General features: G+C 44.0%; 1 protein-coding gene across 6 annotated transcripts in view; it reads right to left on the bottom strand.

Moving 5' to 3' along the window:
• PAM (peptidylglycine alpha-amidating monooxygenase) overlaps window positions 1-22,872 on the bottom strand; it is a 174,472-nt gene that overhangs the window by 144,562 nt on the left and 7,038 nt on the right. For all 6 annotated transcript variants that reach the window (XM_075271700.1, XM_075271690.1, XM_075271716.1 and 3 more), the window contains exon 3: window positions 18,147-18,267. In XM_075271700.1, the coding sequence (XP_075127801.1) occupies window positions 18,147-18,267 (121 nt within the window). The remainder of the gene's footprint in view (window positions 1-18,146; window positions 18,268-22,872) is intronic.

Genomic DNA, 22,872 nt, shown 5'->3' with positions numbered 1-22,872 from the left:
AGTATATCTGCTGTCCTTAACGTAATCCAGATCAGTTATTCTGGCAGTCATGCGAGACGCATATCTCACAAGCTGGGAGCCAATTCCCATTCATAGCTTTACTCACCAGGAGCCAATATGATAAGGACCTGTTACTGAAACACTCATGTCTAGGAGCAGCTCCTAAAATTTCTTAGTTATCAGTCTGAAGAACGTTAAAAATAGATAGGATATGGAAAAACTAACAAAGCTGCAGTATATATTCAAAACACAGACTGAATAATGATGTCATGGGATGCAAAGAAATAAAAATATGTTTTCCCATATAAATATCCTTAAAAGGATCATTTCAATTTCAGGCTTCCGTGACTGAGATGGGATATAGCCCTGTTTCTGCCCCACTGAGGTGGTTGGGAATTAGCAAAATGTAGTTGTTATAAACTGGGGGGGGGGGATTCATCATTCTTGCTATCCTAAAAAACTGGTGTAGAAGGAGGATATTAAGGGGCACGGAAGAAAGGGTTTTGCACCAACATGCATCTCCAACCCTGATCCTCACCTCGTCATCTGTAAATGTGGGTGGTGCAGGGCAGGGTCCCGGCTTGAGTTAGAATAGAAATCTACGTCAGACTGGAGTACAATATACCAGTTTTAATACATTTGCAGAGTTTTAATACATTTCACAGACATGGGAATCTGAGAAACCATGGTCAGAGAACAATCCCAGTACTTTATTCCTTTCTCTTCTTCATTCCTTGGGTCTTAGTATGTCTCATATTACAGTTAATCTTGGCAATATATAAAGAAGTCTTCTCAATAATAGAGATGAGCGAACAGTGTTCTATCGAACTCATGTTCGATCGGATATTAGGCTGTTCGGCATGTTCGAATCGAATCGAACACCGCGTGGTAAAGTGCGCCATTACTCGATTCCCCTCCCACCTTCCCTGGCGCCTTTTTTGCTCCAATAACAGCGCAGGGTAGGTGGGACAGGAACTACGACACCGGTGACGTTGAAAAAAGTAGGCAAAACCCATTGGCTGCCGAAAACATGTGACCTCTAATTTAAAAGAACAGCGCCGCCCAGCTTCGCGTCATTCTGAGCTTGCAATTCACCGAGGACGGAGGTTTCCGTCCAGCTAGCTAGGGCTTAGATTCTGGGTAGGCAGGGACAGGCTAGGATAGGAAGGAGAAGACAACCAACAGCTCTTGTAAGAGCTAAATTCCAGGGAGAAGCTTGTCAGTGTAACGTGGCACTGACGGGCTCAATCGCCGCAACCCAGCTTTCCCAGGATCCTGAATGGAATACACTGTCAGTGTATTCCCGTATACCCGATATATACCCCGATACCCGTTCCAACGGTGTGCCCCCCCACCTTCACCCCAGAAATACCCTGCAAGTCCCCTAGCAATAGAATTGGGGCTATATACACCCACAATTTTTACTACTGGTATACAGTGCCATTGTCTGACTGGGAATTCAAAGAATATATTGGGAATACAAATACCCTCATTTCTTGCTACTGCCATATAGTGCCAGTTTCTGACTGGTAATTCAAAGAATATATTGGGGTTACGTGCACCCACAATTTTTACTACTGGTATACAGTGCCATTGTCTGACTGGGAATTCAAAGAATATATTGGGACTACAAATACCCTCATTTCTTGCTACTGCCATATAGTGCCAGTGTCTGACTGGGAATTCAAAGAATATATTGGGGTTACGTGCACCCACAATTTTTACTACTGGTATACAGTGCCATTGTCTGACTGGGAATTCAAAGAGTATATTGGGAATACAAATACCCTCATTTCTTGCTACTGCCATATAGTGCCAGTTTCTGACTGGGAATTCAAAGAATATATTGGGGTTACGTGCACCCACAATTTTTACTACTGGTATACAGTGCCATTGTCTGACTGGGAATTCAAAGAATATATTGGGGTTATAAATACCCTCATTTCTTGCTACTGCCATATAGTGCCAGTTTCTGACTGGTAATTCAAAGAATATATTGGGGTTACGTGCACCCACAATTTTTACTACTGGTATACAGTGCCATTGTCTGACTGGGAATTCAAAGAGTATATTGGGAATACAAATACCCTCATTTCTTGCTACTGCCATATAGTGCCAGTTTCTGACTGGGAATTCAAAGAATATATTGGGGTTACGTGCACCCACAATTTTTACTACTGGTATACAGTGCCATTGTCTGACTGGGAATTCAAAGAATATATTGGGGTTATAAATACCCTCATTTCTTGCTACTGCCATATAGTGCCAGTTTCTGACTGGTAATTCAAAGAATATATTGGGGTTACGTGCACCCACAATTTTTACTACTGGTATACAGTGCCATTGTCTGACTGGGAATTCAAAGAGTATATTGGGAATACAAATACCCTCATTTCTTGCTACTGCCATATAGTGCCAGTTTCTGACTGGGAATTCAAAGAATATATTGGGGTTACGTGCACCCACAATTTTTACTACTGGTATACAGTGCCATTGTCTGACTGGGAATTCAAAGAATATATTGGGGTTATAAATACCCTCATTTCTTGCTACTGCCATATAGTGCCAGTTTCTGACTGGTAATTCAAAGAATATATTGGGGTTACGTGCACCCACAATTTTTACTACTGGTATACAGTGCCATTGTCTGACTGGGAATTCAAAGAGTATATTGGGAATACAAATACCCTCATTTCTTGCTACTGCCATATAGTGCCAGTTTCTGACTGGGAATTCAAAGAATATATTGGGGTTACGTGCACCCACAATTTTTACTACTGGTATACAGTGCCATTGTCTGACTGGGAATTCAAAGAATATATTGGGGTTATAAATACCCTCATTTCTTGCTACTGCCATATAGTGCCAGTTTCTGACTGGTAATTCAAAGAATATATTGGGGTTACGTGCACCCACAATTTTTACTACTGGTATACAGTGCCATTGTCTGACTGGGAATTCAAAGAGTATATTGGGAATACAAATACCCTCATTTCTTGCTACTGCCATATAGTGCCAGTTTCTGACTGGTAATTCAAAGAATATATTGGGGTTACGTGCACCCACAATTTTTACTACTGGTATACAGTGCCATTGTCTGACTGGGAATTCAAAGAGTATATTGGGAATACAAATACCCTCATTTCTTGCTACTGCCATATAGTGCCAGTTTCTGACTGGTAATTCAAAGAATATATTGGGGTTACGTGCACCCACAATTTTTACTACTGGTATACAGTGCCATTGTCTGACTGGGAATTCAAAGAGTATATTGGGAATACAAATACCCTCATTTCTTGCTACTGCCATATAGTGCCAGTTTCTGACTGGGAATTCAAAGAATATATTGGGGTTACGTGCACCCACAATTTTTACTACTGGTATACAGTGCCATTGTCTGACTGGGAATTCAAAGAATATATTGGGAATACAAATACCCTCATTTCTTGCTACTGCCATATAGTGCCAGTGTCTGACTGGGAATTCAAAGAATATATTGGGGTTACGTGCACCCACAATTTTTACTACTGGTATACAGTGCCATTGTCTGACTGGGAATTCAAAGAGTATATTGGGAATACAAATACCCTCATTTCTTGCTACTGCCATATAGTGCCAGTTTCTGACTGGTAATTCAAAGAATATATTGGGGTTACGTGCACCCACAATTTTTACTACTGGTATACAGTGCCATTGTCTGACTGGGAATTCAAAGAGTATATTGGGAATACAAATACCCTCATTTCTTGCTACTGCCATATAGTGCCAGTTTCTGACTGGTAATTCAAAGAATATATTGGGGTTACGTGCACCCACAATTTTTACTACTGGTATACAGTGCCATTGTCTGACTGGGAATTCAAAGAGTATATTGGGAATACAAATACCCTCATTTCTTGCTACTGCCATATAGTGCCAGTTTCTGACTGGTAATTCAAAGAATATATTGGGGTTACGTGCACCCACAATTTTTACTACTGGTATACAGTGCCATTGTCTGACTGGGAATTCAAAGAGTATATTGGGAATACAAATACCCTCATTTCTTGCTACTGCCATATAGTGCCAGTTTCTGACTGGGAATTCAAAGAATATATTGGGGTTACGTGCACCCACAATTTTTACTACTGGTATACAGTGCCATTGTCTGACTGGGAATTCAAAGAATATATTGGGGTTACGTGCACCCACAATTTTTACTACTGGTATACAGTGCCAATTTCTAACTAGGAATTCAAAATGCGCAAGGCTCCCGGAAAGGGACGTGGACGAGGCCGTGGGCGAGGTCGGGGGAATGGTTCTGGGGAGCAAGGTAGCAGTGAAGCCACAGGGCGTCCCGTGCCTACTCCTGTGGGGCAGCAAGCATTGCGCCACTCCACAGTGCCAGGGTTGCTTGCCACATTAACTAAACTGCAGGGTACAAACCTTAGTAGGCCCGAGAACCAGGAACAGGTCTTGCAATGGCTGTCAGAGAACGCTTACAGCACATTGTCCAGCAGCCAGTCAGACTCTGCCTCCTCTCCTCCTATTACCCAACAGTCTTGTCTTCCTTCCTCCCAAAATTCCGAAGCTTTACAGAACAATAACCCAAACTGTCCCTGCTCCCCAGAGCTGTTCTCCGCTCCTTTCATTGTCCCTCAACCTGCCTCTCCACGTCACGATTCCACGAACCTAACAGAGGAGCATCTGTGTCCAGATGCTCAAACACTAGAGTCTCCTCCATCTCCGTTCGATTTGGTGGTGGATGACCAGCAACCCACCCTCATCGACGATGATGTGACGCAGTTGCCGTCAGGGCATCCAGTTGACCGGCGCATTGTGCGGGAGGAGGAGATGAGACAGGAGTTGGAAGAGGAAGTGGTGGATGATGAGGACACTGACCCGACCTGGACAGGGGGGATGTCAAGCGGGGAAAGTAGTGTGGATGTTGAGGCAGGTGCAGCACCAAAAAGGGTAGCTAGAGGCAGAGGCAGAGGTCAGCAGCTTAGGCGAAGCCAGGCCACACCCGGAATCTCCCAAGATGTTCCAGTTCGTACCCAGCCCCGAAAAACTCCCACCTCGAGGGCACGTTTCTCGAAGGTGTGGAGTTTTTTCAAGGAATGCGCCGAGGACAGATATAGTGTTGTCTGCACAATTTGCCTCTCGAAATTGATTAGGGGCTCTGAGAAGAGCAACCTGTCCACCACTTCAATGCGCCGTCATTTGGAATCCAAGCACTGGAATCAGTGGCAGGCAGCAACGGCAGGACAAAGGCCGCCTGCCGTTCACGCCACTGCCACTGCCTCTGCCTCTGCCTCTGCCACTGCCACTGCTGACTGTGCTGGCGATGCACTCCAGAGGACGAGCCAGGACACCACTTCATCTGCCTCCGCCACTTTGTTGACTTCTACCTCATCCTCCCCTGGTCCTGTCTTATCTCCTTCTCCTGCACCATCAAAGGCACCATCAGGCGTTTCTTTACAACAACCCACCATCTCTCAGACATTGGAGCGGCGGCAGAAATACACTGCTAACCACCCACACGCGCAAGCCTTGAACGCCAACATCGCTAAACTGCTGGCCCAGGAGATGTTGGCGTTCCGGCTTGTTGAAACTCCCGCCTTCCTGGACCTGATGGCAACTGCGGCACCTCGCTATGCCGTCCCTAGCCGTCACTACTTCTCCCGGTGTGCCGTCCCCGCCTTGCACCAGCACGTGTCACTCAACATCAGGCGGGCCCTTAGTTCCGCGCTTTGCACAAAGGTCCACTTGACCACCGACGCGTGGACAAGTGCATGCGGACAGGGACGCTACATTTCACTGACGGCACACTGGGTGAATGTAGTTGAGGCTGGGACTGCTTCCCAAACTGGCCCGGTGTACCTCGTCTCCCCGCCTAACATTCCTGGCAGGGACACGAGAAGAACACCCCCCTCCTCCTCCTCCTCTACCGCCTCCTCCTCCGCCACCGCCTCCTCCTCCGCCACCGCCTCCTCCTCCGCTGTTAGATTGACCCCAGCTACGAGTTGGAAACGTTGCAGCACTGGCGTTGGTAGACGTCAGCAGGCTGTGCTGAAGCTGATCAGCTTGGGGGACAGACAGCACACTGCCTCCGAGGTGAGGGATGCCCTCCTCGATGAGACGGCAATATGGTTTGAGCCGCTGCACCTGGGCCCAGGCATGGTCGTTTGTGATAACGGCCGGAACCTGGTAGCAGCTCTGGAGCTTGCCGGACTCCAACATGTTCCATGCCTGGCCCACGTCTTCAACCTAGTGGTGCAACGTTTCCTAAAGAGCTACCCCAATGTTCCAGAGCTACTGGTGAAAGTGCGGCGCATGTGCGCCCACTTTCGCAAGTCGACAGTAGCCGCTGCTAGCTTAAAATCTCTCCAGCAACGCCTGCATGTGCCACAACACCGGCTTTTGTGCGACGTCCCCACACGCTGGAACTCAACGTTTCAGATGTTGAATAGAGTGGTTGAGCAGCAGAGACCTTTGATGGAATACCAGCTACAAAACCCTAGGGTGCCACAAAGTCAGCTGCCTCAGTTTCACATCCATGAGTGGCCATGGATGAGAGACCTTTGTGACATCCTACGGGTCTTTGAGGAGTCCACAAGGAGGGTGAGCTCTGAGGATGCGATGGTGAGCCTTACAATCCCGCTCTTGTGTGTTCTGAGAGAATCCCTGATTGACATCAGGGATAACTCAGATCACACAGAGGAGTTAGGGATAGCATCCGATCCGTCACAGCTGGAGAGTAGGTCCACACATCTGTCCGCTTCACTGCGTTTAATGGAGGAGGAGGAGGAGGAGGAGGAGGAAGAAGAGTTGTCCGATGATGTGATGGTGATACAGGAGGCTTCCGGGCAACTTCGAATCGTCCCATTGTTGCAGCGCGGATGGGTAGACATGGAGGATGAGGAGGAAATGGAGATTGAACTTTCCGGTGGGGCCAGAGGAGTCATGCCAACTAACACTGTGGCAGACATGGCTGAGTTCATGTTGGGGTGCTTTACAACCGACAAGCGTATTGTCAAAATCATGGAGGACAACCAGTACTGGATCTTTGCTATCCTTGACCCCCGGTATAAAAACAACATCTCGTCTTTTATTCCGGTAGAGGGGAGGGCCAATCGCATCAATGCTTGCCACAGGCAATTGGTGCAGAATATGATGGAGATGTTTCCAGCATGTGACGTTGGCGGCAGGGAGGGCAGTTCCTCCAGTAGGCAACCAAGTTCTCACCGGTCCACACAAACGAGGGGCACACTGTCTAAGGTCTGGGACACCTTGATGGCACCCCCTCGCCAAAGTGCCGCCACGGAGGGTCCTAGTGTCACCAGGCGTGAGAAGTATAGGCGCATGTTGCGGGAATACCTTTCCGACCACAGCCCTGTCCTCTCCGACCCCTCTGCGCCCTACACGTATTGGGTGTCGAAGTTGGACCTGTGGCTTGAACTTGCCCTATATGCCTTGGAGGTGCTGTCCTGTCCTGCCGCCAGCGTCCTATCTGAGAGGGTGTTCAGTGCAGCCGGTGGCATCATCACTGACAAGCGCACCCGTCTGTCAGCTGAGAGTGCCGACCGGCTCACTTTGATAAAAATGAACCACCACTGGATAGAGCCTTCATTTTTGTGCCCACCTGTGTAAAGCACCCCAACATGAAACTCCATGTCTGTACTCAACCTCTCCAATTCCTCCGCATCCTCATACTCATCCACCATAAGCGTTGCACAATTCTGCTAATACTAGGCTCCCTCCAACATGATTTCCCCCAACTCTGCTGGTTAGAGGCTCCCTCCACCCTGATTTCCACCAACTCTGCTGGTTAGAGGCTCCCTCCACCCTGCTTTCCCACAACTCTGCTGGTTAGAGGCTCCTTCCACCATGAATTTGCCCAAACTGGGCTGTTTAGAGGCTCCCTCCACCATGAATTGGTCCAAACTGGGTTTTTTAGAGGCTCCCTCCACCATGAATTGGTCCAAACTGGGCTGGTTAGAGGCTCCCTCCACCATGAATTGGTCCAAACTGGGCTGGTTAGAGGCTCCCTCCACCATGAATTGGTCCAAACTGGGCTGGTTAGAGGCTCCCTCCACCATGAATTGGTCCAAACTGGGCTGGTTAGAGGCTCCCTCCACCATGAATTTCCCAAAACTTGGCTGTTTAGAGGCTCCCTCCACCATTAATTGGTCCAAACTGGGCTGGTTAGAGGCTCCCTCCACCATGAATTTGCCCAAACTGGGCTGTTTAGAGGCTCCCTCCACCATGAATTTGCCCAAACTGGGCTGTTTAGAGGCTCCCTCCACCATGAATTGGTCCAAACTGGGGTTTTTAGAGGCTCCCTCCACCATGAATTGGTCCAAACTTGGCTGTTTAGAGGCTCCCTCCACCATGAATTGGTCCAAACTGGGGTGGTTAGAGGCTCCCTCCACCATTAATTGGTCCAAACTGGGCTGGTTAGAGGCTCCCTCCACAATTAATTGGTCCAAACTGGGCTAATTAGAGGCTCCCTCCACCATGAATTGGTCCAAACTGGGTTTTTTAGAGGCTCCCTCCACCATGAATTTGCCCAAACTGGGCTGTTTAGAGGCTCCCTCCACCATGAATTGGTCCAAACTGGGCTGGTTAGAGGCTCCCTCCACCATGAATTTCCCAAAACTTGGCTGTTTAGAGGCTCCCTCCACCATTAATTGGTCCAAACTGGGCTGGTTAGAGGCTCCCTCCACCATGAATTTGCCCAAACTGGGGTGGTTAGAGGCTCCCTCCACCATTAATTGGTCCAAACTGGGCTGGTTAGAGGCTCCCTCCACAATTAATTGGTCCAAACTGGGCTAATTAGAGGCTCCCTCCACCATGAATTGGTCCAAACTGGGTTTTTTAGAGGCTCCCTCCACCATGAATTTGCCCAAACTGGGCTGTTTAGAGGCTCCCTCCACCATGAATTGGTCCAAACTGGGCTGGTTAGAGGCTCCCTCCACCATGAATTGGTCCAAACTGGGCTGGTTAGAGGCTCCCTCCACCATGAATTTCCCAAAACTTGGCTGTTTAGAGGCTCCCTCCACCATTAATTGGTCCAAACTGGGCTGGTTAGAGGCTCCCTCCACCATGAATTTGCCCAAACTGGGCTGTTTAGAGGCTCCCTCCACCATGAATTTGCCCAAACTGGGCTGGTTAGAGGCTCCCTCCACCATGAATTGGTCCAAACTGGGGTTTTTAGAGGCTCCCTCCACCATGAATTGGTCCAAACTTGGCTGTTTAGAGGCTCCCTCCACCATGAATTGGTCCAAACTGGGGTGGTTAGAGGCTCCCTCCATTAATTGGTCCAAACTGGGCTGGTTAGAGGCTCCCTCCACCATGAATTTCCCAAAACTTGGCTGTTTAGAGGCTCCCTCCACCATTAATTGGTCCAAACTGGGCTGGTTAGAGGCTCCCTCCACCATGAATTTGCCCAAACTGGGCTGTTTAGAGGCTCCCTCCACCATGAATTTGCCCAAACTGGGCTGGTTAGAGGCTCCCTCCACCATGAATTGGTCCAAACTGGGCTGGTTAGAGGCTCCCTCCACCATGAATTTGCCCAAACTGGGCTGTTTAGAGGCTCCCTCCACCATGAATTTGCCCAAACTGGGCTGGTTAGAGGCTCCCTCCACCATGAATTGGTCCAAACGGGTTTTTAGAGGCTCCCTTCACCATGAATTGGTCCAAACTTGGCTGTTTAGAGGCTCCCTCCACCATGAATTGGTCCAAACTGGGGTGGTTAGAGGCTCCCTCCACCATGAATTTGCCCAAACTGGGCTGGTTAGAGGCTCCCTCCACCATGAATTGGTCCAAACTGGGGTTTTTAGAGGCTCCCTCCACCATGAATTGGTCCAAACTGGGGTTTTTAGAGTCTCCCTCCACCATGAATTGGTCCAAACTGGGGTTTTTAGAGGCTCCCTCCACCATGAATTTGCCCAAACTCTGCTGGTTAGAGGCTCAATCCACCCTGATTTTCAAAACAAATGTTGGTGCCAACCTCAACTTACTACAAGGGCCAAATTCACTGCTGGTGACAAGCTCTCCTCACTGCAAGTGCCAAATACACATGTTTCAAGGTGTTTTCCTACTGTCAGAGAGGTGGTATTGAGTGTGTAAAGTGTGTAGTTGTTAGGCTGTGATGTTGGGGTAATAGAGGGTCTTTGGTGTGTTAGATGCCCCCAGACATGCTTCCCCTGCTGTCCCAGTGTCATTCCAGAGGTGTTGGCATCATTTCCTGGGGTGTCATAGTGGACTTGGTGACCCTCCAGACACGGATTTGGGTTTCCCCCTTAACGAGTATCTGTTCCCCATAGACTATAATGGGGTTCGAAACCCGTTCGAACACACGAACATTGAGCGGCTGTTCGAATCGAATTTCGAACCTCGAACATTTTAGTGTTCGCTCATCTCTACTCAATAAGTCTTCTCTGAAGATTAGCCATGTACCGCCCTGCCCCCCCACTCCTCCTCTTTCTGCCCTGTGTCAGACTGTAAGACAACAGGCTGGAGGGGGAGCTTCACTGCTGTTCCCTATCAGCAGTACGACAAGAGACTGCTAAGCCCCTCCCTCTTGGCTAAGTCCGTCAGCCCCTAGCCAAAGATGAAGCGGATAAAAAGAAGATTAACACCTGTAGGATTTCTACATTTGTTGCTGACAGTGAAGATAACTATATTTCTTGTCTACTTTTATTATTATTCATGTTTAGGTTTGATATTGCTTTAAACTGTATTTGCCCATATATTTGTCACTTATGGACACTTGTATGAACTCTGCCTTCTCACCATGTATACAGTGCAATGTGAATAAGTCCTCGTGTATTCCTTTGGGTAGTAAAGTATTAACAACTGCTCAGGATATGGTGACACATAGAGAAGAGAATGGAAAGCTAAAAACTTTCAGGAGTGACTATAAACTAAAATAAACAGTTATCATATTTCAGAATAATACTCTGCAAATAACAAAAGGATTAGGTGTCATCAAAGAATGTCCATTCCTATTCACGCATGCAGTTTCTCAATATAATTCCAAAATGGATTTTTGGTCAATAAGGAACATATTAAATGTTTCTCTTGTTGTTTCTCAAGATTAGAACTTTGTAGTGAGTTTCAACACACGTTTCCTTGTTAGATGACACAACTCTATCCTGTTTAGTAACATAACAGGGACTTCCGAAGTACAAATCTGGCAGAAAGATGAGTAAAGTTGTTGGCAGACTCCTCTCCACCTCATATACATGCATACTCGGCTTTGCGATATATGTATTAATAGAAAAAGGAGTAAGAGCAAGTCACTGCAGACTCCTCTGGCTTATTTCATCGTAGATCAATAGGATCAATGATAATGAAATTCATCATGACCTACCATACTTTTCTCCAATATGCCATCAAGGGAAACGCAGATCCCTCTATACATATTAGATGGTGGTCCAGTCTTGCCAGAAGCTGAAGGTTCGGCCTTCAATATGTGTGTGGCCACCCTAAAAAAACTAACCCAGTCTGCAACTTTTGTCTTTCTTAATTGTTTTTCTAATTCCTTTCCCTTTTTCAATCCTAGATATGAAATACACTAGTCATATGCTCCTGGAAGATAGGCATTTACAAAAGCATATATCAAGAATGTAGTAAATTTTAGGAATGAATAAGAAACAAAATAACAAAAAATAAAAAATTAAATAGCAAGCCAATGTCACTGTCCACTGGTTGCAATACAAAGCTTTGCTAACTGGCTTGAGGGATTAGCTCATCCCCACCCCTTGGCTAGATTGTGCCTTCAGACGACCCGTTTTCCAGCTTCCTTGATCTCAGGAGCAGGGAACATCTTGTCGGTTTTCAGGTTTTGAATGTTAAAAGATTTTATATAAGATAAAAGGCAAAAAGATGGGAAACACAAAAACATTTTCCTCTATGTAGTACAGATCCCTGGCCCAATGGGGATCACAATCCAATTCCGCAGTCCCATCTCAGGCACAGGCATATACTAAGAAAAATTTCACAGGAAGCCAATGAAATACTTAGTTTTTGAGGGAAAATAAAGTAACCTGAAAACACAAGCAAACTAAGGCAGAAAAACAGCCTACTGTATACTGCAGGATGCAAAGATCAAAAGAGTATATATACTGAACAGTTTGGTGACAATGGCAGGGTAATCTAAACCAACAAACCATACTTGTACCTAAGGCTGGGTGATTATCAGCCAAAATCACAATTAACTGACCATCTTACCTAGATTATACTTAAAAGGGTTGTGCATTTAAGGACAGGATAGGCAATATGTATCTGATCGATGGGATCTGGCTGCCGGATCTTTCAGCGATAAGTAGAATGAGGGACCAAAAGTCTACTTAATGCCTCCATGTGAATGACCAGTCAATGCACTTACACAACCATCTCTCCATTCACCTCTATGGGGTTGTGGGCACTACCAGAGATTACAATCCTCACAGCCTCATAGATAGTGAATGGATGGCCGGTCATGTAAGTATTGCCCTAGAAGATATTCATCTCTCTAGTTTATCTCAGTGGTAGTACATTATCAAAAATGACACAAAAGTGATTCAGTATTTGTAGGATATTATATATGAGATATATATATATATATCACACACACACACACACTATTAGAGGACTACAGGTAATTAAAGGTGTTATCAAGTTTCAGCAAATAAACATTATTGAATGTTTATTGTAAAGTTGTACAATTTTCCAATATACTGTCTGTATCAATTCCTAACGGATTTTCTAGATCTTCGTTTACTGTCTTTCTTTGCGTACTTCCAGGGGATAAAAATCGGTCCGTGGTCATGTGATGGACACACAGGTGCACGGCTCGTTACAAGACAGACAGAGCTCTGATTAAGGTGCTGTGACTGAAACAAGCTGTCCACCTGTGTATTCATCACATGACCACAGACTGTTCATCACATGACCACGGACTGTTCATCACATGACCACGGACTGATTTCTAACCACTGGCAGTAAACAATGAATCACGGAAAATGGAGAACTAGAAAGCAATGTGGAATTGACAAAGTAGATAAAAAAAAAAATGTATAAAATGTTTTTATTATATAAATAATATTTAATTGTTGGAAAACCCCATCAATAATCTATTAATCATCACAGACGCAACTTCTAAAAAGGGTTATTTTTGATATTTCACAATAAATTTATGATGCATAAAAAAAGATATCTAGTGGCCTAATTTTTTTATTTTTCTTCTGTGCTTCCTTCATTTCCTAGCCTCATCTTCATTTCTGTAAAATGGCCACTATTCAGACAACTCTATGAACACCAGAAGGATTTATTATCCCATTTACATCAGTTATCTGGCTTAGGGGGCGTTCACACTATTGTTGGTGTCGGCTCAGCAGTGTCCGTGGCTATTGTCCGTACAAGATTTCAGCAACGGACACTAGCTGGTTCATTTGTAATTTCCGTTCATTTCAATGGGATTTTATCTTGTGTCTTTAAGTGTCCGTTTGTGTCACTTTCTGTCCTTTAGTGTCCGTTTACAATCATGTCCGTTTTTTCAAGCGGACAAAAAAAATCCTACATGCAGGACTTTTCTGTCAGTTTGAAAAACGGACAGCAAGTATCCGTTATTTTTTTATTTTTTTTTTTTTGCATTGAGGTCAATGGGGAATGGATATATAATGGATAGCAACTGATAGCAATGAGTTACTGTCTGTTTTTGTTTTGTTTTTTTAAACACACACCTTCTGAGCGGACACCAATGGTAGTGTGACCCCTATCTTAGATGTGATAATGTGGTGCATCTTTGGAGAAGGGCACTTTCCTCCAGCAAAGATGTGCCACATCCTCCATGCCATGCCGCACTCACCCCTTTCTGTGAAAGTTGGTGGACTGGGGCAGAGGGCGGGGACAGTTCAGCTAAACATATTTATTACAACTCAAGCCAGAACATTGGGATGAATTATACAGGATTTCCATAATGACACACAGGCTTGCACCTAACTTACTGAGAGGCCGGAGTCTCTTGATAAAACATCTTAAATTCTCCACTGTGACTCTGTAATCTGAGACACCCCCCCTCCTCTTGGCCTATAAATGAGCATAGGAAAGTATTGCAGACTATTAAAGCACAGTGTGCATGAAGTAGTCTCTGCAGGGATGGCGAATAAGAGGAACCATAAGATTAAAAGGGCACCAGATATTTTAACTATGCCTTATGCAGTTATTGCGTCATTTTTATTGTGAAGTAAGGGCTTGTTCACACTGGGCAAGAGGGGGCGGATTCTGACGCCGAATCCACCTCAGAATCCACCCCTTCACAATAGAGGTCTATGTAGACCGCTAGCTTCTTTTTTCCTGTGAGTGGTATTTTCCGGCTAACGGAAAAAAAAAACAAGCTGCCCTTTCTTCAGACGGATTCCACGGCTGAGTCAGCCCCGGCGTCCGCCTCACGACAGCACCCTCCTGACTAGACCCATTCATTTGGGCCTACTCCGGAGCAGGAAGCCGCGACTGTTGGAAGTAGTGGCAGGCGCATTTTGGTCCTATTTCTTCCCGCATCAAAATCAGGACCAAAATACGCGGTCCCGTGACCCGTGTGAACTAACACTTAAGGGACAAGGGGAGGACAAGTGTTCTGTTCATGGTTAAGAGAGGAAGGCAACATAAACCAACAACAGGAAATAGGAAGGTACATTTCTAGTGGTTACAAGAACTATGCCTTAGTATATATCCCTCTTATTTATTTTTTTAACAAAAATTAAGAGCAACATAACATTGCAAGACTAAAACAATGGAAAACAAAGCCAAGAGAAGCCCAGATGTACAGCGAGCCATGTTTAACCATTCCCCATCAACATGAAAAATAAGTTTCAATCAGACTGTATTTAAGTTATCTGGAGGAATTACTACGCCACTTAATCATTGCACAAGACATTGCATGCCTGGTGTAGCATGAAAAGATTGTGGGGCCCAATTAAAGAAGCTTCTGCGTGCAGACTCCTAATGTTCTGCATACATTTTATTGTGCGGTGGTTGAAGGTCTACAGGGAAACAAATGAGCCTACCGTTTCCTTTCCCTTTTCCGTCACTAATGGGATCCCTTTTATTTCCTCAATAGAAAGAAAAAAAACTTCCATCTGCAACAATGAGTCATCACCTACTGCAGCATGACAACAACAGACCTCTTCCCTGACAGCCTCTGCAGCCCTTACAGGTGTAGGAAGGTTTATTAAACCATATGTCGCAGGGCATATACCTCTCTTATAGTATACAAGGGTTAAATAGACACCTTGTCTTGTACAAAGCCCCGTCAAAATGTGTGAACACAGTCTACAATATCATATACAGATCTAACATACTCTGTAAAGGCACTAAAAAGTGAGGCTACCTCTAGGTATCAGGCTTTTCTTTGGCTTTCATTTACTGGTGATATGGCATTGTCAATAGTAGCTCATAAGATCCAAGTCCATAAACTTCCACAAGGAAGGAGAATAATAGGATAAAATAATCCTTTTATAGTCCCACCATGGGGAAATTCAGTGTGTTACAGCAGCATGGATAATACAGAAATATATTACATGAAAGAACACTTACAAGCTCAGAATAGCAGATAGAAAAGATACTAAGAGTTGTAGCAACTAAAAATAAAAGAAAGGCTCAGGATCATTTAGTTCTCTGTTCTCATATTCTGCAGCACTTTACAGACCTGTATCATAAAAGGTCTCACAATGTATATTCCCTTTCCGTATATCTTTGGAGTGTGGGAGAAAACCCGAATATCCAGTGGGAACCCACGCAAACACGGGGAGAACATACAAACTCCTTGCAGACCTTGCCTCTTTAGAACAGGATCTACTTTTTGTTTAATCTGAATTTGGCCATCTACTATGTGACCTGAAAAGCTATGGAGTTGGGGAAAACAAAGCTACGACTCGACTCAAAGATACCGTATATAATCGAGTATAAGCCGACCCAAATATAAGCCGAGTCTCCTAATTTTACCACAAAAAACTGGGAAAACTTATCAACTCAAGTATAAGCGGGGGAATGCAGCAGCTACTGGAAAATTTCAAAAATTAAAGTGGTCAGAGTTTTTGGGTGCAGTAGTTGCTGGATGCTCGGAAAGGGGAGGGGGTGTTTTGGTTGCCTGTCTGCCCCTTCCCAGAGCTTGAGCTTTTTTTCCCCACTTGGAATTCAGTCTGGCTGAATATAGGGTATCTGCAGTGCTCCTATTAACCTCTTCCCGACGGTACAGGAGCACTGCAGATCCCCTATATTCAGTAGACCGGGCACTTTCAGACACAGGGATACCTAATGTGTATGTGTTACACAGTAATTTTCTACTTTTGTATGTATTCTAGGGAAAGGATTGATTTAGAGCTTTTATTTTTTAAAGCTTGTTTTTTTTTCACTATTTTATGGGAGATTCTATACATTACTATTGTGGGTGGTCATAGACACCCCCCACCCCACCCCAACAAAAAAATAAAAAAATTTTTTGCTTAATTTGAGTATAAGCTGAGGGGGGCTTTTTCAGTAGAAAATGACTGTGAAACACATACACATTAGGTATCCCTGTGTCTAAAAGTGCCCGGTCTACTGAATATAGGGTATCTGCAGTGCTCCTGTTCTGTCCGGAAGGGGTCAATAGGACCACTGCAGATACCCTATATTCAGCCAGGCTGAATTCCAAGTGAGGGGGAAAAATCCCAGACCTCAAGCTCAGAGAAGGGGCAGACAGACAACCAAAACACCCCCTCCCCTTCCCCAGCACCCAGCAACTACTGCACCCAAAAACTCCGACCATTTTAATTTTTGAAATTTTCCAGTAGCTGCTGCATTTCCTTCCTCGGCTTATACTCAAGTATATACATTCAAAGGATTCATTACTTTTAATTAGATTTTACAATTATTGGTATTGTATAATTAATTAGATGTATAGTTTGTTGCATATTTACTTTCATAGGAATCCAATCACTGGCTTCTTAATGAATTAGAGGATCTTTCCTGCTTCTAACTGACTATGGAAGTGAAAGCAAGAGTCTGAGTTGGATAGTGGAAAATTAAAGGAGTTGGAGTCTGAGTCATTGATGTGGCTTGGTGAGTCCACAGCCCTGGTGACCTGGGGCAGGTATGCTTTTGCATGCTTTTTTTTTTAATTACCGTAGTTAATTGGGTTGTGTAGGCAGAGACAATCTCTTTTACGCTAGGTGCACACTAGAGATTGGGTTTCAGTCATTCAGGTCTACATGGGACCCGAAAAACGGAGACCCTTTCCATTAAAAAAGAAGTTACATGTGGAAACCTGCAGTCTCCATAGACTATTATGGGGTCTGCTGAGTTTTTGCTGCTTTTGTCTTGAAACTGGCAGAGAGAAACGTTCTCATTGAAGGACTTTTCTCCTCCGCTGATTTTAAGCGGATTCTTTAGTGGAGTCTCGTACGGAGACTCCAGCGCTATTATGAATCCAGCCTTGGAGTGCGGCCACTGTAGGAGAAATGTAGTAGTGCATGAAGTTCATTCAGATAAATGGTTATCCATAAATAGAAGGCTTAAACAAAAATCGGCCTGCCATATTGTACATTCATTCTTTCTACATCTGTGGTCAGAATAGTATTGAGCAGAGCAAAATGATACAAAGCTTTGCGTGTAAAGATTGAGTATAACTTGTATTTTAGTCATGTGTGTTCCTTCTCTTTTTACACTTAAGTCCAGTGGGTGGTTGTAGTCAGTGACTGTCAGCTAATTCCACCCGCATTGAATAGTCTGGTGGCCTAACATCAGACTTAGCAGTAGCTCAAAATAAATGACATATAATTGTCTAGCTTGCTATGAATGCATTGAAAGAGGTTTTAAATTTGTCTATGGAAAATCTTCCTTTAAAGACGTGACTAGGCACAAAAGGTTTATACATAATACATTTCACTATAAAGCTAAAAGACCAAGATGAGAAGAGCTTCCAAAAATATGTGAATACAAACAGGAAGCGCATTGCCCAAGGGCTCATGCAATGCAACTTGCCAGCTGTTGTAGATGTGCCACATCATTAACAAGTTGTCGCCCTTAGTTAGGTCACATGGGACTTGAAGCTTTATACATCACTACCATAATCCAACATATATATATATATATATATATATATATATATATATATATATTTTGCACACTCTACTCACCTCTGTTGGCGTTACCCCTGGCATTCGTATATCCAGAGTAAAGTCTGAAGAATCCGGTGAAGTAACAGGCCTTGTTGGTCCTGAGCATCCATTTGAAAGGGTACTGGGTGATTCCTGATTCCTTCCAAAACAAAATCATTAAAAACATGTGTGAGTGTGAGATCCTGAGTAACCTGGAGCCCACATATTAAGAAAGAGCAAGCCCAACCAATAGATGTATGACCCATACAAGAAAGATGAGCTTAGTATGAGAAGAAAGCAAATTACTAAACAAGCCCACAATTTTGTTCTTGCCTACATATAGAAGTATACTCATTGAAGGGGCATTTAGCAAATACATGTTATTCTTTGTAAAATATAAAATTATACAAGTGTTCCCTGTGGACAAGGTAACTTCTGAGAATAGTTGATCGGCTCCTGGATATTGGATCGCCACCAATCTGTTATTAATATAATTTCCCCCTTCAACAGGCTATACTATATAGACCATTAGGGCTAGTTCACACGGGGCAAGATATGGCATATTTTGTTCCTGATTGTGACACGGGAAGCCGCGTCAGAATAGGACCAAAATGCGACTGTCACGGCTTCCCGCTTTGGAGTAGGCCCAAATGAATGGGACTAGCCGGGAGGGTGCTGCCGCGAGGTGGACACCGGGGCTCAATCAGCCACGGAATCCGCCTGAAGAAAGGGCAGCTCGCTTCTTTTTTCTGTGAGCGGGAACATGGTGCTCACAGAAAAAAATTAGCTAGCGGTCTACATAGACCACTATTGAGGGGGCAGATTCTGACATGGATTCAGCACCAAAATCCGTCCCCTCTTGCCCAGTGTGAACGAGCCCTTACATGTTGCCTCTCCCAACTTGTTTATTTCGTAAATTCTTGTATTACCTGTGAAATAACAAATCTCTAGTATATTTTCTTTAAACTCTGTGTTGCACTGTTGCTATGTTAGGTCTCCATGATATTTAAGTATAAATTTTCACATTTGGTGCAACCATTCCTCTTGTCAAAGGGGCGTGTCTCTACACATAGACACACCCCCAACTGGTAGAATCAAGATGCTACACATATTCAGAAAGTTTAAAGAGATTATGCCATGAAAAATATTTACTTCAATCTGATACCTGATGGGTGAGGGTCTGGCTGCTGAGACTCCCACCAATCCTGAGAATGGGTGAAGTATTCCACCCGTTGCACATTCATCCGGATCGCAGCCAGGTTGAATGTAAGTGTGTCACCTGGTGGATAATCCTCATAGTCGGTTTTCATCTGTCCATCAAGTGAAACAACTGCATTCAGTTGGCTGTGGCCAGGCTGAATGAAGAAACAGAGAAAACATCCCCATACTCAGTGGTCAGACCACCACCCATCAGGTATTATATCTTCTATCCATGGGAGATGATAAGAGGAGGAATAACAGAACTGCAGAAGACAGAATTATAAGAAACAATGCTCTGGATTTTTTTAGATGACGGGAAATTCAGATGAGTGGAGCGGATGGTTTATCTTTCTGATATTGATGACCTGTCATATTTGTGGCACCACCATGATCAGCTGATATCAGAAGCGGCCGCACCACAAATGCAGACAGCTTTATACATTGTTTAGAGGCTATACTGGGATATTCAACATTTGAGTGAACGCAGCAATGGACTATGACAATATATCAGCCATACTGAGATTTGTGACACATCGCTTAGCTTTAAAGGGGCTCTATCATTGGGAAAAGTCATTTTTAGCTAAGCATATACTTACATAGCCTTTAGAAAGGCTATTCCACATATACCTGTCGTATGTAAATTGCCTCAGTAGTTTTTGTAATAAATTTCTTTTTATTCATATGCTAATTAGCCTTTTCCTGCACCCCGGAAGTGTCTCTGTGCACCCTCTATTCTCTATGTATATAAGAGCAGAGAGGCTGCTGTGCTGATGACTCACCTCTCTGCTCTCATACACATAGAGCAGACAGTGCACACAGACAATTCCGATGCACGGAGAAGGCTAATTAGCATATGAATAAAAATTGGCTTATTCAAAAACTACTGAGGGGATTAACAAAAAAAAAGGTATGTGTGAAATAGCCTTTGTAAAGGCTATGTAAGTATGTGCTCAGCTAAAAATGACTTTTCCCAATGATAGAGCCCCTTTAAGTCAAATTGAGTTGCTGTAACCAGTTGTGGCTACTACAAAGTATATGAAGAGGTTTGCTCCTGGCCCTGTACACTATGTGCACCTGTGGGTTCAACCACCATGACATAGCTAAAGGACAGGTCATCCATATCTAAATCCTGGAAAACTCTTTTAAAAGAAGACCTTTCACCACTTTCACAAACTCCAGTTCTTCAACCTGTTAATAGGCGCTATTCCACGGATTCCTGCACAGTTTGAATTTTTTCTGTAGCCCCCACCATTCCTGAGCAATCATTTCTGTTAGTTGTAATGCCCAATATGCTACTCAGTCTCCGTACTGTCAGGTGGGCGGTGTCTGACGGGAACAGACAAGGAGGCGTGATTCAGAGTTCCAATCAGAGGCAGCCTGTGTCAGAGCTCAGAATCACCCGTTGTCTGTCCCTGACACTGACAGTACAGAGCCTAAATAGCATATGAAGCACCAAACCTAACAACACTTATTGCTTGGTAACTGAGGGAGCTACAGAAAAAATTCCAACCGTACCAGAATCATTGAAGCAGCGCCTATTAAATTATCTAAAGAGATGGACTTGGCGGAGATGGTGAAAGGTCCTCTTTAAAACACATTTTCTCAAATTACATATTATAAGGAAAAAAAAATTGTAAAAAAAGTAAACAAATTACAGAAAATACCTACAGTATTTGAAATTAGAATCCTATCAATTCACTGAATAAAAACTAATGTGTCACGGAGACTGCAAGGTACATGAAAAAAAAAAATATAATGGCAATTCTCCATTGCTGGTAAAAAAAAAAAAAAAATTAACTAGCTCCATATAAAAACAAAACAAAAAACCCAAAACAACAACCGCACACAAGCATATGGCCGCATGTCAGAAAAAGTGAGTTAATGCAGCAATGTCCTTGGGGTTAAGTCTATCCTGCTCTCTGGCAGACACTGATGTCCTTAAACTGGCAGAGTCAGCTTTACCTTCAAAGCCAGTGTTTATCCTAGTCAAAATAAATCCAAAAAGTATAAAGACACCGGGCGGGCGGCTCTTGTGGAAAATTCAGATAAGACTTGTGGGTAACGCTCATGGGACTTGCCAAATAACATAAACTAATGGTGGACAATAACGTATAGATATGACATAGTAAGTGCCAGTAACTACGTTTTAGGTATAGCAATGGATTGTGACATAAGATCAGCCACATTGAGATCTGTGACAAGCCATTTAACCATTTGTCATATTTGTATATTCACACGTGTGATGTCCTATTTCTTTAACGGACATTATATAGCATATACATTGAATTCAATATTAGTGAATGGGGGCTATTCACGTGACCGTTATTTTGACGGTCCGTTGTATAAATGTAGGTCACATCCTATTTTGTCTGTTTTCACGGATTCCTCCATATACTCAAATGTATGGGGAAAGGGGGGGGGGGGGGGGATCTGTGAAAATGAGTGCCCCTCCAATGCAAGACAGGAATGAAAAATGGATGTTCTTCAAGGCCTTTTGGCACCTCAGTTGTCCAAAGGTAGCCTTAAAGAGGATCTTTCATGTCCTCATGCACATGCAGTTTTATATACCAATAGAAAACTGACAGTGCACTGAATCTAGCGCACTGTCGGATTTCTCGTTACGTGCTCCAGGGCTGGAGATATCAGTGCCATTACTGATCTCAGCCCACTGTCAGAAGGGCATTCTCTAACAGTACTTGTCCATAGATCTGTACTGTCAGAGGGAGCGTTCCTTACCGATCAGCGATAAAGATAAGGAACGCCCCCCAAGTACACAGCAATGGACGAGTACAGTGGGGAGGGAAGGGGGGGAGGGTAGTTCCTCACAACTTAGCGTATATAAAATCACATGTGCGTGAGGACATGAAAGGTCCTCTTTAAGGCTACAAGCGGGGCTGTGGAGTCTATTTTTCCCCACAGTCCGATTCAGACTTCGGTATAAATGGTTGACTATGGTCAGACAGAAGCTGTAAAAATCCATTACTTTACAAAAAACCTATTCATATTATGTAAAATAATCATTCTATTTTGAAGCTGAGTTGGAGTCAGTAACTTCTCTCTCCCCCCAACTTAGCTTTCCTGGCCACAAGGACACTATTTTAGCCTCCGCTGGGTAAAAAGGAGACCTGTGAGTATGTTTGATGTATGCTCTTGGTGCTTTACCGAATACTACACTCACATTTGTATCAGAAGTTCTGATAGGAACCTCAATAAGAGGCAAGCCAAAAGCCAATCATGGCTTTTGATCCTGATGATATGGTAATTTTTTTTTTTTTTTTTATTGCTCTGTTGTAGTAACAACGACTTACCCATAATATCCCGAAGCTGTTTGGCACATATTACAACTACAATTCATATTATTTTAAGTAGTGGCAAAACAATTTAAGGCTTGAAGAATTTGCAAATTTTGGTACTGTTTTTCTGAGCAAACACCCCAGGAGCAGGTTATTGGCAGAAGGGAGATGTACAAGTCCTTCCTTCATATACTTTTCTGCAAAGTGTGGCCTCAAGACTAAAGTGTGTTTGCTTATACAGTGGACAAAGGCAAAGAAGTCCACAACTTACC

The sequence above is a fragment of the Leptodactylus fuscus genome, chromosome 1, assembly GCF_031893055.1.
Source record: "Leptodactylus fuscus isolate aLepFus1 chromosome 1, aLepFus1.hap2, whole genome shotgun sequence".
Classification (NCBI taxonomy): Eukaryota; Metazoa; Chordata; class Amphibia; order Anura; family Leptodactylidae; genus Leptodactylus; species Leptodactylus fuscus.
The sequence above is the reverse complement of the archived record's forward strand: the minus strand, read 5'-3'. Positions and strand labels throughout refer to the sequence as shown.